Below are 12,546 nucleotides of genomic sequence, written 5' to 3'. Positions count from 1 at the left end.
ATTACGGTTTGTGGGGTATATAGTTTTCGGCGCGCAGGCGGTGGCGACCAGGAAATCAGGATTGGAGGTCACCAAACTTCTTGCATCTTGAGTGCTTTCAGGGACATTACCTTGTCTTGTGGAAGTATGTATAGGATTCTTTATATGTTTTGAGGTTTCAAACAAAGACCTCTCCTAGGAAAGATAAATTTTGTTATGGTAAATAATTACATAATTTATTAAGATACATGAGTGGAAAAAATTCATCAAAGAAAAAAATTGTTTATTTAAATAACAAATAATAAAATTTGTCCCCCTTTTGTCTTGCCCATTTCAGGCTACCTTAGTTTTTAATTCTTTCAACTTAAGTGTATTGGCTAGCTGCTTACCAACCAAAACACTCTGGATGAGGGAGATTTCAAATTTAAAATCTAAATATTTCTGCCCCTTATTTTTATCAAAAAAAATAAAGAACTTTTACATCATTTCCTAATGAGTTCAAACTACATGATTGATGAAATTTGATAGATTAAAGAAACTCCAATAGTGATAGTGAATTATATATATATTAATGAAATATTTTTAAAAAAAGAAATCATGAAGTATTCATTTGAAACCACATAATCCAACAAACAAACCTAAATATCTTTTATCTTTTCTTTTTGGCGTGCTGCCGATAAAAACAAATAAATGGCAGTCTAACAAAATAAAGCATTCTTTTTTGGGGGTATTGCATCAAGAAAAGGAAATAAATGCCTTTATCATATAGGAGTAAATAGCACAAGCAATAGTTACAACACTTTGAGTAGTGCATGGAAAATGTGATGCTACCAGGGTTAAAACTGAACAAAAATCATATGAAAAGGGCACCATAGAAAAAAATATGGGACAAAAAATTTTTTTTGACACATTTTCTCTTGCATCTATTTTAAAGAGAAAACCTAAAAATTAAGTAGGGATAAGAGAATTTGTACTAACGAAGTCCATCAATCCCTTAACTTAAAGAAAAAAGAAAAAAAAAATTACATGCACCAAGAGAGACCATCCGCCACCCTCTTTTTTCATTGTCAGGCCTCTCCTCATATTCTCTTTTTCATCAAACCGTCTCCCCCATCCATGTGGGCTTCCTTCTCCTCTTGAGTCCCTTTCTCCCTTCTTTCTAAAAACTGGGTATCAATTTGACTAAAGATGTGTATTGAAACGTTGCATGATTATTTTGCAAGGTGTGTATCATATGATTATGCAGTGTATAATCATGAATACCCTATTCTAAAAATTATATATCGATTTATCTAAAGGTATATAATGAGTTATTGCTGGATGTGTATATTAAAAACTTATAGTATGTATCAAAAAGTCGACGAGTGTATATCACTTGGCCATGTAGTATATACTAATGAACATCGTAATCTGGACTATGTATCGATTTATCCGGAGGTGTGTATTGAAATGTTGGATGACTATATTGCTAGGTGTGTATTGACTGGCCATATACTTTGTACTGATGAACATCATATTCTGAAAACTATATATCACTTTATCTGGAGATATATATTGGGTTGCTACTAGGTGTGTATCAAAAAAGATTATGATATGTATCAGGAAGCTGATGATGTATATCACTTGATGAGGAAGAAAGAGGATGTGGCGGTCTTTCTTTGCATATAGTCTCTATTGGCATATGAAATTTTTCCTTTTTTACTTTTTTTAAGTTATAGAACTAATGGACTCTGTTAGTAGGAGAAGTTGTATCTTTATTTAACTTTTGAATTTCCTCTTTAAGATATGTGTGAAAGAAAATGTGGCAAAAAAAGTTCCGCCCTATATGATGTACTATGGTGCTCGCCCCATATAATTTTTGTTCATTGAAGCCTAGACTTGCATTAAGAGTTAAAGCCTAGACTTGTATTAAGAGCACACACTTAGGAGGATGTGCCGACCATTGAATCCAATCATGTTGGCAAAACAAATAAGTAAAGGACCTATTAAAATTTCTGCTATATTATAATTACGGACTTATTTGGTATTGTTGATGCATTTGCATCTTTTTACAATTCTCTGCTCTCCTTTCATTTTGGCTATTTTTGGAAGTAATAGACCTCTGTTACCGAAAGCTTTGAAGATTTACATAGATTAAAATTATTTATACTTCATCTCAAAAATTTATCTATCATGAATAAGCGCTATATAGACAAGATTATATAGAGTAAAGAAAATCAAGAATCGTGTGACGCTTTGCTGGGTTAGATAAGGTTCGGTCATGATAAATCTAACTTGCGTAGAGATATAGGCTGAAGAGGCATGATTCAGTCGTGACTCTAATGAGCAGGCCGAAATATTAAAACTTAATCATGATCAACAATAATACAAGGCATATGAAGTCAGATGGCTAGTAGAAGGAATAGATTGAAGTAACTGAATCAGTTTCTAAGATATTCTCAAGTACATAATATTGTATTATAGGTTTGAGTACATAGAAACAACTAGTGCAAGCACGTTGGATAAACCAAGACCACTAAGATATAATTATCAGTCAGACAACTAGTATAAAGTAACCATGCCGATAAAATGTAAACTAGTGGATGGATAGCTAAGGTTAGTTATTCAAACTGCCATAAATGGAAGTTAGATATGGGCAACAACTATCAGAATGAGCAATTATTATTATTACAGTATAAATAAGTAAAATTGTATCCGTACATATCAACATCCAACATATCAATCTGTATTATTTTATCCTAACTTAACTTCATTTACTAGTAGGACTCTACCTTAGGAGTAGCATTAACTTAAATTTTTCCTACATAGTTCAAACGACATTCTTATTCTTATCTAAATCTATCTATTTCAAATGGCGGTATGATGGTGGTGAAAGCCTTTGATGGTCAAGATAGCTAGATCCATGCTACTTTTGTATCATTTCTTTGATTACCATCTTTATGGTCGTACTAACGTCGGCAGCATGCCCGCATACCTATTTATTCTATCATCCTTTAACTTGCCACTCTTTCCATCAGTCAACAAGTTTCTTGGTATATTTGGACGGAATAAGAAGGGCAAACTAAAATAAATTTCTTTCATCCAATCTAGAACATTTTTTTGATGACTTTACTAGAATAAAGTTATAAAACAAATATACCAAACGGACCCTAAGTTTCAATAAAGGTCTTCTGTTTCCAAGCAGCAGATAATGCGCAAGTTATGTTGTCGATGGAAGAATCCTGAGCAAAGGTCGAACATTTAACCTTTTTTTAATATAATATTGATAGTACATGCCTTTTTTTGGGGCGTGGGGCAGGAGATAGTACAAGCTTTCCCACGTGCCGAACACTAGCCACCCTATGTGTGGTTAGGATACCAATTCATATAATTAAAGTAACTATAAGAACTCAGAACTTTTTCAGGTTGGATCCTGATTTATTAATCGAGTTAAATTACCAGTATTAAGTCCGTTCACTTACAAGGAAACAGGATTAGTCTTGATATATGCCGCAATGGACGGGCCAAATCTTGCATCTAATTGGGAGTTTCGTGTATCATATTAGCACTGTGACCGAAAATATCATTTTGTTTTAAAATTAGCATCTAGTCCTCATGGGCCATCACAATGGCCAAATGGTGTCGTTGTAACAAAGTCCCATGGTTATCTGATAAGCCCCGGAGCCATACCAAACTAAAGAATAAAGCTACGTGAATTCAGAATTTATTTAGCTCGCAGAAAATAAAAAAAAAATATTTGAAAAAAATAGTTTTTATATATGTAGTTGATCATAAAAATGATGGCTTATATTTGGTTGAGCATATTTTTTTTGAAAAAAATTATATAAAATATATATTATGCTTTCATTCGCTTACATGTATTTTTAGGAAAAAAATTAACCTAATTTTCAGCCGGTGAAAATTGCATTTTTATGCCTTGTATGAATTTTTTTCATACAAAATTATTTTTTTAGCTCTCTGCTTAAAAATTTTAACTAAATATATTTTTATTATTTTTTGAGCCTACCACCCATCATTTTTTCTCCAAACCAAAGCCTTGGAGGGCTCGTTTGGTTCGCAGAAAAAAAGGAAAAAAATGTGGTCAATGAAAAAGTAAAGAGATGCCTCTTATTTGGTTGGAGTTTTCAAAAGAGAAAGACGGAAAAATTATATTTCTATGGAAATATGATTTCCACGTTTCATGAAAAAATCTTTTCCATGAGAAACATGGAAAAGTTAATTTTCTGTGAACTGCAAGTCAAAATATATTTTTTTTAAAAAAAACCCTTCAGCATTAAAGAGGTATTAAAGATTTAATTTTTATTAAGAATATAATAAAAATTACACATAACTTTCTTACAAAAGTGAATGGTCGACCAAACATAAGCACTCTGAAAATCTGTCACTTTTTTATAGTCAACTAAACATGTCAAAAGTACTTTTTCAGTCATTATTTTTTTTAAAGATCTGTTTAAATCATATTTCTATGAGGAAAAATGCTTTTCGTGAACCAAACAAGCGCGGAATGTTCGAAAGAATAGATTCTAATATGGGGCTCTTTTTCCTGTGCATATACGCGGTGTTATAAAGTATACAGTTGTACTGGACCAGTGGTAATGGTAAAATGCAGAAGTATCGAAGTACCAAATACGTGCAGGGCAATAACAAAACACCCGTGCTTCCCGGATGCATCAAGAACTCCAGATTCTGGGGGTCCACAAGGTATGGGCACGCTTCTTTAGTGCATAGGTTGTGTCGTATGACCGCAGAAGCTATTAAAAAGTGTTAAAGAGTCTGGGTACTACGATGGCTTGTGCCTTTCTGCCTTTCAGGTTAACTCGTGAGCCTAGTTGTTTATTAGTAGCCTCATAGCTTGTTTGTTTTGTTATATATTTAATTTATTATGTTCTAAATTTTTCATTTTTTAAATAGTGGTGATAGTTTCCACCATTCATTTCATCCTTATGTTAAGAAATAGAGAAGATGTCGAACCTCCTTTCAGCAGACAAGGAATGCAACTATGAATTTATAGTATTGTCCACTGATTGTTAGTTCAAGCTCATTCTAAGCTATGATCATCACAAAAAATACCATCGGCTCTGCATATGCTTTGCAGGTATTCAGGATATATAAGTTTTATTTCTAATTATTTACAGTTTTATAGATTATCATCAACTATATGGACCTTCAAGTTAATTACTCTATCATCAATTTCTTTAGCCATTGACTCTAAGGGCATGTTTAGCTGGGACGTATTACTCTCTAAAATAGGAATAGGAATGAGTGGTTTCCATTCTAGCTGTTTGGTTAGAGGAAGTTCCATTCGCTTTTCAATTCCAAGGATGGATGGGAATGCCCAATTCTAGTGGCGAGTATAACCATTCCAATTTTTATTCCGATCTATTTTGATTTTAATATTGAATATCTAATGAGGGTGATATTAGCTAGATCTAGGAGAATAAAGCCGTTTGCGATCAAACTCAACAATGAGATTGCGAGAATGAGATGATTGTCGTGGAGAAGCATGTGGTCATAGAGGTGATTGAGAGAAGAAGGGCATATGTGTGTATATATATGTATGTATGTGTGTGTATGCGTGCATATGCGATGCGCATGAGAGTATGAATTAAGCGGTCATTTTGCTAAAAAAAGTATCAAATATTTAATAAAAATAAAATCTTCATGATGAGAGAGAATTTCATTGTCTACACATAATAGTTGAGATGTTTTTTGTCGGATATATTAAATAGTGAAAATATAAGGTTAAAATTGATGGACGGGCAATTTTAAGATTTATATGTAAGAATTTGTTTGGTTCGCAGGAAGTTGTGGGGAGAAAGTATGGTCAACCAGAAGTGCCTTTTAAGTTTTTAGAATGAATGAGATAAGATTTTATACATTTTTTTAAAAAAAATAGACGCTCAACCAAATATAAACTATTTATAGTGTATGTGCCACTCTCTTATTATTAATTAAACATGCAAAACTATTTTTTCAGACATGATATATCCAGCCGATCCAAAAAAAAAAAAATATTTCAGCAAAAGAGATACTTCCCGTGAAACAAACAAGTTCTTAGAGGGATCGAAGCAAAGCTTCTCAAGGGAGTTGGTGCAAATTAGATTATACAATTCACTTTAGCTCACTGCAAGCAGAGTTTTTTTGCGAGGGTGGGCTTCTAATCACATACCCAGCAGAACTAGTCATGACCTACGTCCCTGTCGTTCTTCAAATACGCCCCCACCAAAAGAGTTCTAATTGGACCAAACTTCACTCCAAAGCCACAACACGTGCATGTGATAAAGACTAATTTTGACCCAGCCAGAAGAGATTGCCTTTCCATGGTCTCCAATCCCAAATTTCCCTTGCCTATAAAAAACAAAGAATGCGAAATCATAGGCTCCTTCACCCCCCCCCTTTGAATTTATTCCTCTACAGCCACTGCTACAGGGCTTTAAACATGGTACCCAAAAACAAAGCTCTATACAATGCATGGTAGGCCGTGATCGATATAAAGCACCAAACCTCCTGTTTGCAATGGACTTCTAATTTCCTCTAGAGTTGGATATTCTTTTTTTTTTTTTTTTGCTAAAACGAAAGTATCATACATAACGTAAATGGATGCAATCAAAAAAGTTAATTAAATATTTTTTTTTTTTTTTTAGTAAAACGACATATATGGATACAACCAAAAAAAGTTAATTGAATATTCTGTTCACACTCCAGAATATTGTCCACAAGTGCCTTCATGAATAAATGAACTGCTGGTAACTAACTCTTCCAATCCCTTTTGTAGGTTTCTAGTTCTTGGGTCGATCCAAGAAATCTTATGTTTCTATCCTTGAGAAGGGAACAAGGATGTGACTGCGGAAAGAGGCAGCGCACGTAGTCCTCAAAAGACCATATCTCTGGCCACATCCAATGCGGAGATCCACATAAGTTGTTGGCCAGCCCAAGCGCAAATTTGGGTATATCCGGTCAAAGAACTTTGGATGTGGACGGCAAGCAAAGGTGGTGGGGAGGAGGGTGGCGCAATAATAATAAGGCTAATAAAAATGGGGGGCGGATGGGAGAAGTCTTGGACTGCAGGGCCCTTTTGATTGTTTTTTTGAACACTATCTTGTCTGCCATTTGAATTCAAAAACTAGAGGAGATGATGATGATGGTCAGACCATTTTTTTATGCCATGACCAGTTCTTTACCCATTGGGTGGGTATCGAATTAGCTCATGCATGTTTACCAGTCCAATCTTTCAATAATTGTAGAAAGGAGATCCGATAGAAAAATTAATCACTCTTTGAAGACTTTGTAAGAATTTCGATGCTTTTTTTTGGCTCGCTAGCACCTCAATGATCAAACTAGCTACATCATAGACAAGTGCTTCACGTGGAATGGATCTTCTTCTAGATGCCATGAATTTGTCGTGGAAGAAAGCTTGCACGATTCCATCCTATCGGGTGATAGGAAAAAGTTAGGCCATAGGTTATGATTTTAATTGCAATGGCATTCCGTCCTTTAATCAACTAGAGTTATTTCGCCATATAAAGTGCTGGTGTGGCTATGGCCTTTTTCTCTTCTTCTTTTTTAGGGTAACTTGGAGGACAAGTTTCGAAAATAGAATTAAAATGTATAAAAGATATATGCATAGCTATCGACCATAATTAACGGCATTAACTAATGAGATGAGCATTGGATATGGTCCTTGAGGACCTGATCACCATTACAAATATGATTAGCAAGCCAGAATACTGGTTGATTACGCTCTCTTGGGAGTGAGACATCGAGATTACAGCATTCAAATCTAAGCGATGCATCATTGAATATACGAATTAGACAACTTGAGCTCGCTTATCATATTGCTAAATAGGAGGATATGAAAAGAGTTTTGATTCCAATGAGTCTAATGCTGTAAATTATATTTATTAAAAATCATGATCGATGATCGCGGAGAACATCTAATGAGAACATCTAATGAGATCATATTTTTCCTTTTAGAAATAAAACTTTAGCCTTAAATGGTTGATCCATGTCGTTGTAAACTGTTTAGTGGCTTGGTCGATCGAAGAAAAGTCTGTGAACTTTTCAGTCTTAACAGTGGTTTAGTTGATTAATGAAAAGTTTAGCAAGCAGACATTGATGAGTCTCAATTTGCCCGGGCGTTTGATGACAAAAGAGAGTTCATGTGATTTGTTTGATTTGACATGCTTTCGAGTAGGACGAGATCCTTTTAAACCTCATATTCATCTCAGTTTTTCTTTTCGTTACAAGTCCATTTCAGACAAAATCATGATTGGTTCAGGATTAAACTAGTCATTCTTAGATGTTTGACTGTGGTGCCTTTTATAAGATCTGGTGAATAGAACATATCTCTAGTAGTTGAACGAAATCTCGTAACATCAGATGTATGATAGAACAATGCAAACTAATTATTATTGTGATTAAAGAAAACTATTGAAATAAATTGTGATTGAAAGAATATCGTCGCTCGAGTTTCCAATATCCTCTAACATACAAATTATGCATTATTTGGCTACAAACACTCTGAGTTAAGAGTTCTCTTGCGAAAGACCTTTCATAGGAACACAGTGTGAAGACTAAATTATATGCCATTACTAGATTTGGATAGGTTCGTTGATCTCTTAAGCTCAAACTTTGAGCCGTCATTCAAAAATTGCTGCATCGAGCAAGAATTTAGTTGATCATAGTCAATACTAGGGAATTCCTAAGTTTTCCAATGATGCAAATGTTGAAAATCAATATTTATAACAAGCTTTCATTTTTTACTTTTAGATGAATAATTAAAGGCTTTCATAAATACACATCATGGCCTTTGATTTTATATACTTCGGCATCTAATTTAATCGTTCACTTGTCGTTAGCCTTGACTTGTCAAAAAAAAGGTCATCATCAATTTTGAAACATTCGCCGAGAAGATGGAATTAGCGACTATCAACATACACCAGCATGTTTCGGAAGTGAATTATTTGAAGGACGATAAAGGAAAGAAAATATAATGAATGACTTAGACTTAAAACTTCATACCTTATCTCGCTAGATAAACTAGGCCTGCATGCTCAATGAAAGTGACAAGCTCAAAGCAACCCCATTCGCCTTTTTGTCTCATAAATATAAGAAAAGAACATCACCCAATCTCCTACACAAACCCAAACCTTATCACTAATTAAAATTACGATCATGGATTGTGCCTTACTTTCTCTTTATGTTTTTCAGATTGATCTCCTGCATGATTCCCGCAGAATCTTAACCCATTTAAACCCCTAGCTGCAGGTCAAAACTAGTCCTGCACAATTAATAGACTCTGTTTCTTTCCCCACTACTTTCCAAGGACGGGCCATTAACCCAGTTACCCAAACATGACTTATTAGGCAACCCCAATTTTTTTATCTAGGCGTAGCTACACAGGGTCTTTAAATCTAACACAAACTTTATTGATCTATAAACCATGTTTTATTTAACTCAATAATCTATTAATGTTGATGGCTCGAGGCTGACCCCAAGATTAATCTTTTATCACTTGCATTGCTCTATTTTTGTTTGGATCTGGTAGGCTTCTGGGATAGCTTCCTAATCCTAATACGACCTCAATGGTATTCCTCTGACAAGCATCATATCCACCATTGGTTCTGTGGCTGGAATTGTTTTTCTGGATATTAGTTGTCCCTCTCATGAGTCTTGTGACTACTATGACTCTCTCTCTCTCTCTTTCTCTCTTCTCTCTCTCTCTCTCTCTCTCTCTCTCTCTCTCTCCCGATGGACAGAAGATGTGATCAAAGCCCTTTTTTTGAAATAGTCTAAATAGGTAAGTTTGACTGGCCAAAAATAGATGCAAGGTGGGGGGGAGGATTTGTCGTTCATTTGTGCGATTATTTCATAGTGGTCATGCTCCCTCCCTAAGATAAGGACATCCAATTGCCGCCTCTTTTGTTTGGGTGCTGGTGCTCCCAAATGAATCCTCCCCACTAGGATCCCACTCCTCAGCTCCCTTTCCCCCTAACTTTGGCCTCTCGATTCATGGATTCAAAGGCTATCCAATTGCGATTCTCATTTTCCTCTCCTGCCAGCTATTATTTCGTCTTTCCAAGGATGCTTATTTTGGGCTTTTTTGCTTGTCTTCAATGTCTCTAGAAATCTTGACCGAGAACCCCTCCCCCCCATCTCTACTTTTCTCTGTTTCTGGGATTTTTCTCACCTCCGATTTCTTTTTTTCTGTCTGCTAACCGGCCAAAACAGTGTCCTAGGCTCGAAAACCCACCTCAGGTTCTGCCCCTTTTTACCTCGTTTCCTTTTGACAGCAGAGGTTTGCAGTCTTTGGAGACCCCCCCCCCCCCCCCCTCATCCTGCTATTTTTTTTTTTTCTCTCAGTACTATTCCTTCCGCTTCTTTTCTCCTTGATTGCTTACAAGCCTCTTTAACAGGGGTCCTCAGGCTGTGTACAGCTTCGGACAGGAAGCCAACAGCTCCCCTATCCCCTCTTGATTTGAAGTGTCATCAGAGCTTGGGATTCTGGAGCTGAAGTGCCTCATCCCAGCATATTTGGGCTCTTTACCACGCCTTTTCCATCATACAGTCGCATGAGAGTGAGCGCCACTACCGCCTACCTTTCATCCGGTTTCTTCGTCTTCTACCGACGGACTTTTCCTTTTGGTCTCTCCCGTATCCTATTGCCTGTCGCTTCCTTTCTGCTTGAAGCCTTCAAGAGCTCCACATTTCTCTCCCTCTCATTCTGCCTCTCTCTGATGGGCTCGAACGCAAGGCGTTATCATCCCTTCAGAACTACGCTTGGCTTCTCCTCTTTCTTGTGATACTTGGGAGCGTGCATTCGCAGAGAACAGGATGAGCATCCCTCATTTGTTCAGATGCCCGATAAGCCTGGATCTGTTCACCGATCCGGTCACCCTTAGCACGGGCCAAACTTACGACCGGCCGAGCATCGAGAAATGGCTCGCCGATGGGAACCTCACATGCCCGGTCACAATGCAGCGGCTCCACGACACGACGCTCGTCCCCAACCACACTCTTCGCCACCTCATCGACCAGTGGCTCCTCGCCGGCCCCGATCTCAGCTCTCGACAGAAGCCCACCAAGCCGATCGCCGACTGCGGTCTCTCATTGTCCGCTCTGAAGCACAGCCTCCAATCCCCGAGCGCGGCCCGTGCGGCGAAGCTCGAAGCACTCGAGAAGGTCAGGGTCCTATCGGTGGAGTCCGACATAGGGCAGGCCTGCCTGATCCAATTGGGCTTCTTCCCTCTCCTGCTGCAGCTGCTGTTCCAAGCGCCACGAAGAGGCGATTCGGAGCTCATGCAGCTGGCCCTCGACTGCGTCCTCACCTTATCTCCATCTACCCAATTGGATTCCCTCAACATGCTCAAGAATGAGATCCACCTGGCTTCATTGGTCGCCCTCTTGGACCAAGGCAACCCGAAGATCAAGACCGGCTTATGCCATCTCTTGGAAGCAATCGCTGCATCTCCGGTCACGCAAGAGCTTTGCGTCATTATGGGACAAACGCGACGGGTCTTGCAAGTTCTAGTCTCCCTTCTGCGCGACAAATCCGACGCCCGGGCGGCGGAAGCAGCAGCCAGAGCTATCTCCGCGATCTGCTCCTTGGAAGCCAATCGAGGCAATGCGATAAAAGAAGGCGTCGTGGATGGGCTCATCGCGTACTTATCGCTGAATTCTGCTCAGAGGAGTGCTTCCAGGGCATTGGCCGCGCTGGAGCTTCTGCTCGGACTGGAGGCCGGCAAGAAGGCTGCGATGGAGGACCTGAACGCGGTGCAAGTCCTCGTGAAGCTGGTCTTCAGAGTGTCCTCTGATCAGGAGGGGAGCGAGCACGCCGTCGGATCGCTGCTGATCTTGTGCTGCGATTCGGCGCGGGTGCGGATGGAGGCGGTGAATGCCGGGGTATTGGTGCAGCTATTGCTGCTGCTCCAGGCCCAATGCAGCTCCAGGGCCAAGACCGAGGCCAGGGCGCTGCTGAAGCTGCTGAGGTCCATGTGGTCTGAGGACACAGGGGGTCGTAATTTTCACAATGCAGTCTAGTTTTTGAGTTCTTACTGTATCGAATAACCTCTTTTGCTCAACAACAGATCAAAAGAGATTGTAGTTTTGACTCCTACCTCCATGGTATGAAATTAATCTGCTGCATTATATGGAAACAAATTAAGAGATTATAAGCTTATGCCTGTGAAGGCAGGTATATTAACTCTTGTAATTTTCATTAGATGAGCAACAATTTCTACGTTCGTATAGAAAACATCCATGTAGGTCTCCAAAGCCCAGAGCTTTCCAAGCATGGAAATGAGGGCTATTGAGATTTCGAGTTATGGGTGGGTGTTATCTGGGATTTCCCCAATACAAATTAATCCTAAGTTCGTGTCTCAAATACTTCCTCCTCTTCTACGGTTCGGACTTCCTTTCTAATCTTAAAAAAAAAAAAAAAAAAATCATTTGCGAGTTCTTTATTCAAACATGGCTCTCCCCAGAGGAGAAGAGCAGTACCACCACTGGGCTATGAAACCTTGTTGAATGGCTATTAGCTGCTGCTACCATTTTTGCAGTGACAGACCC

The 12,546-nt window shown here is 38.2% G+C and overlaps 1 protein-coding gene across 1 annotated transcript; it reads left to right on the top strand.

Moving 5' to 3' along the window:
- The first annotated feature begins 9,543 nt into the window (after window positions 1–9,543).
- LOC103720520 (U-box domain-containing protein 26-like) lies at window positions 9,544–12,138 on the top strand. Its single transcript, XM_008810258.6, has one exon. The coding sequence runs from the start codon at window positions 10,813–10,815 to the stop codon at window positions 12,016–12,018; it is 1,206 nt and encodes a 401-aa protein (XP_008808480.2). The 5' UTR covers window positions 9,544–10,812; the 3' UTR covers window positions 12,019–12,138.
- The last annotated feature ends 408 nt before the right edge of the window (window positions 12,139–12,546 follow it).

This window comes from Phoenix dactylifera, chromosome 4 (genome assembly GCF_051530095.1).
Source record: "Phoenix dactylifera cultivar Ajwa chromosome 4, Ajwa_hap1_PhDact_Kaust_v1.1, whole genome shotgun sequence".
In the NCBI taxonomy this organism is placed as follows: domain Eukaryota; kingdom Viridiplantae; phylum Streptophyta; class Magnoliopsida; order Arecales; family Arecaceae; genus Phoenix; species Phoenix dactylifera.
The sequence above is the reverse complement of the archived record's forward strand: the minus strand, read 5'-3'. Positions and strand labels throughout refer to the sequence as shown.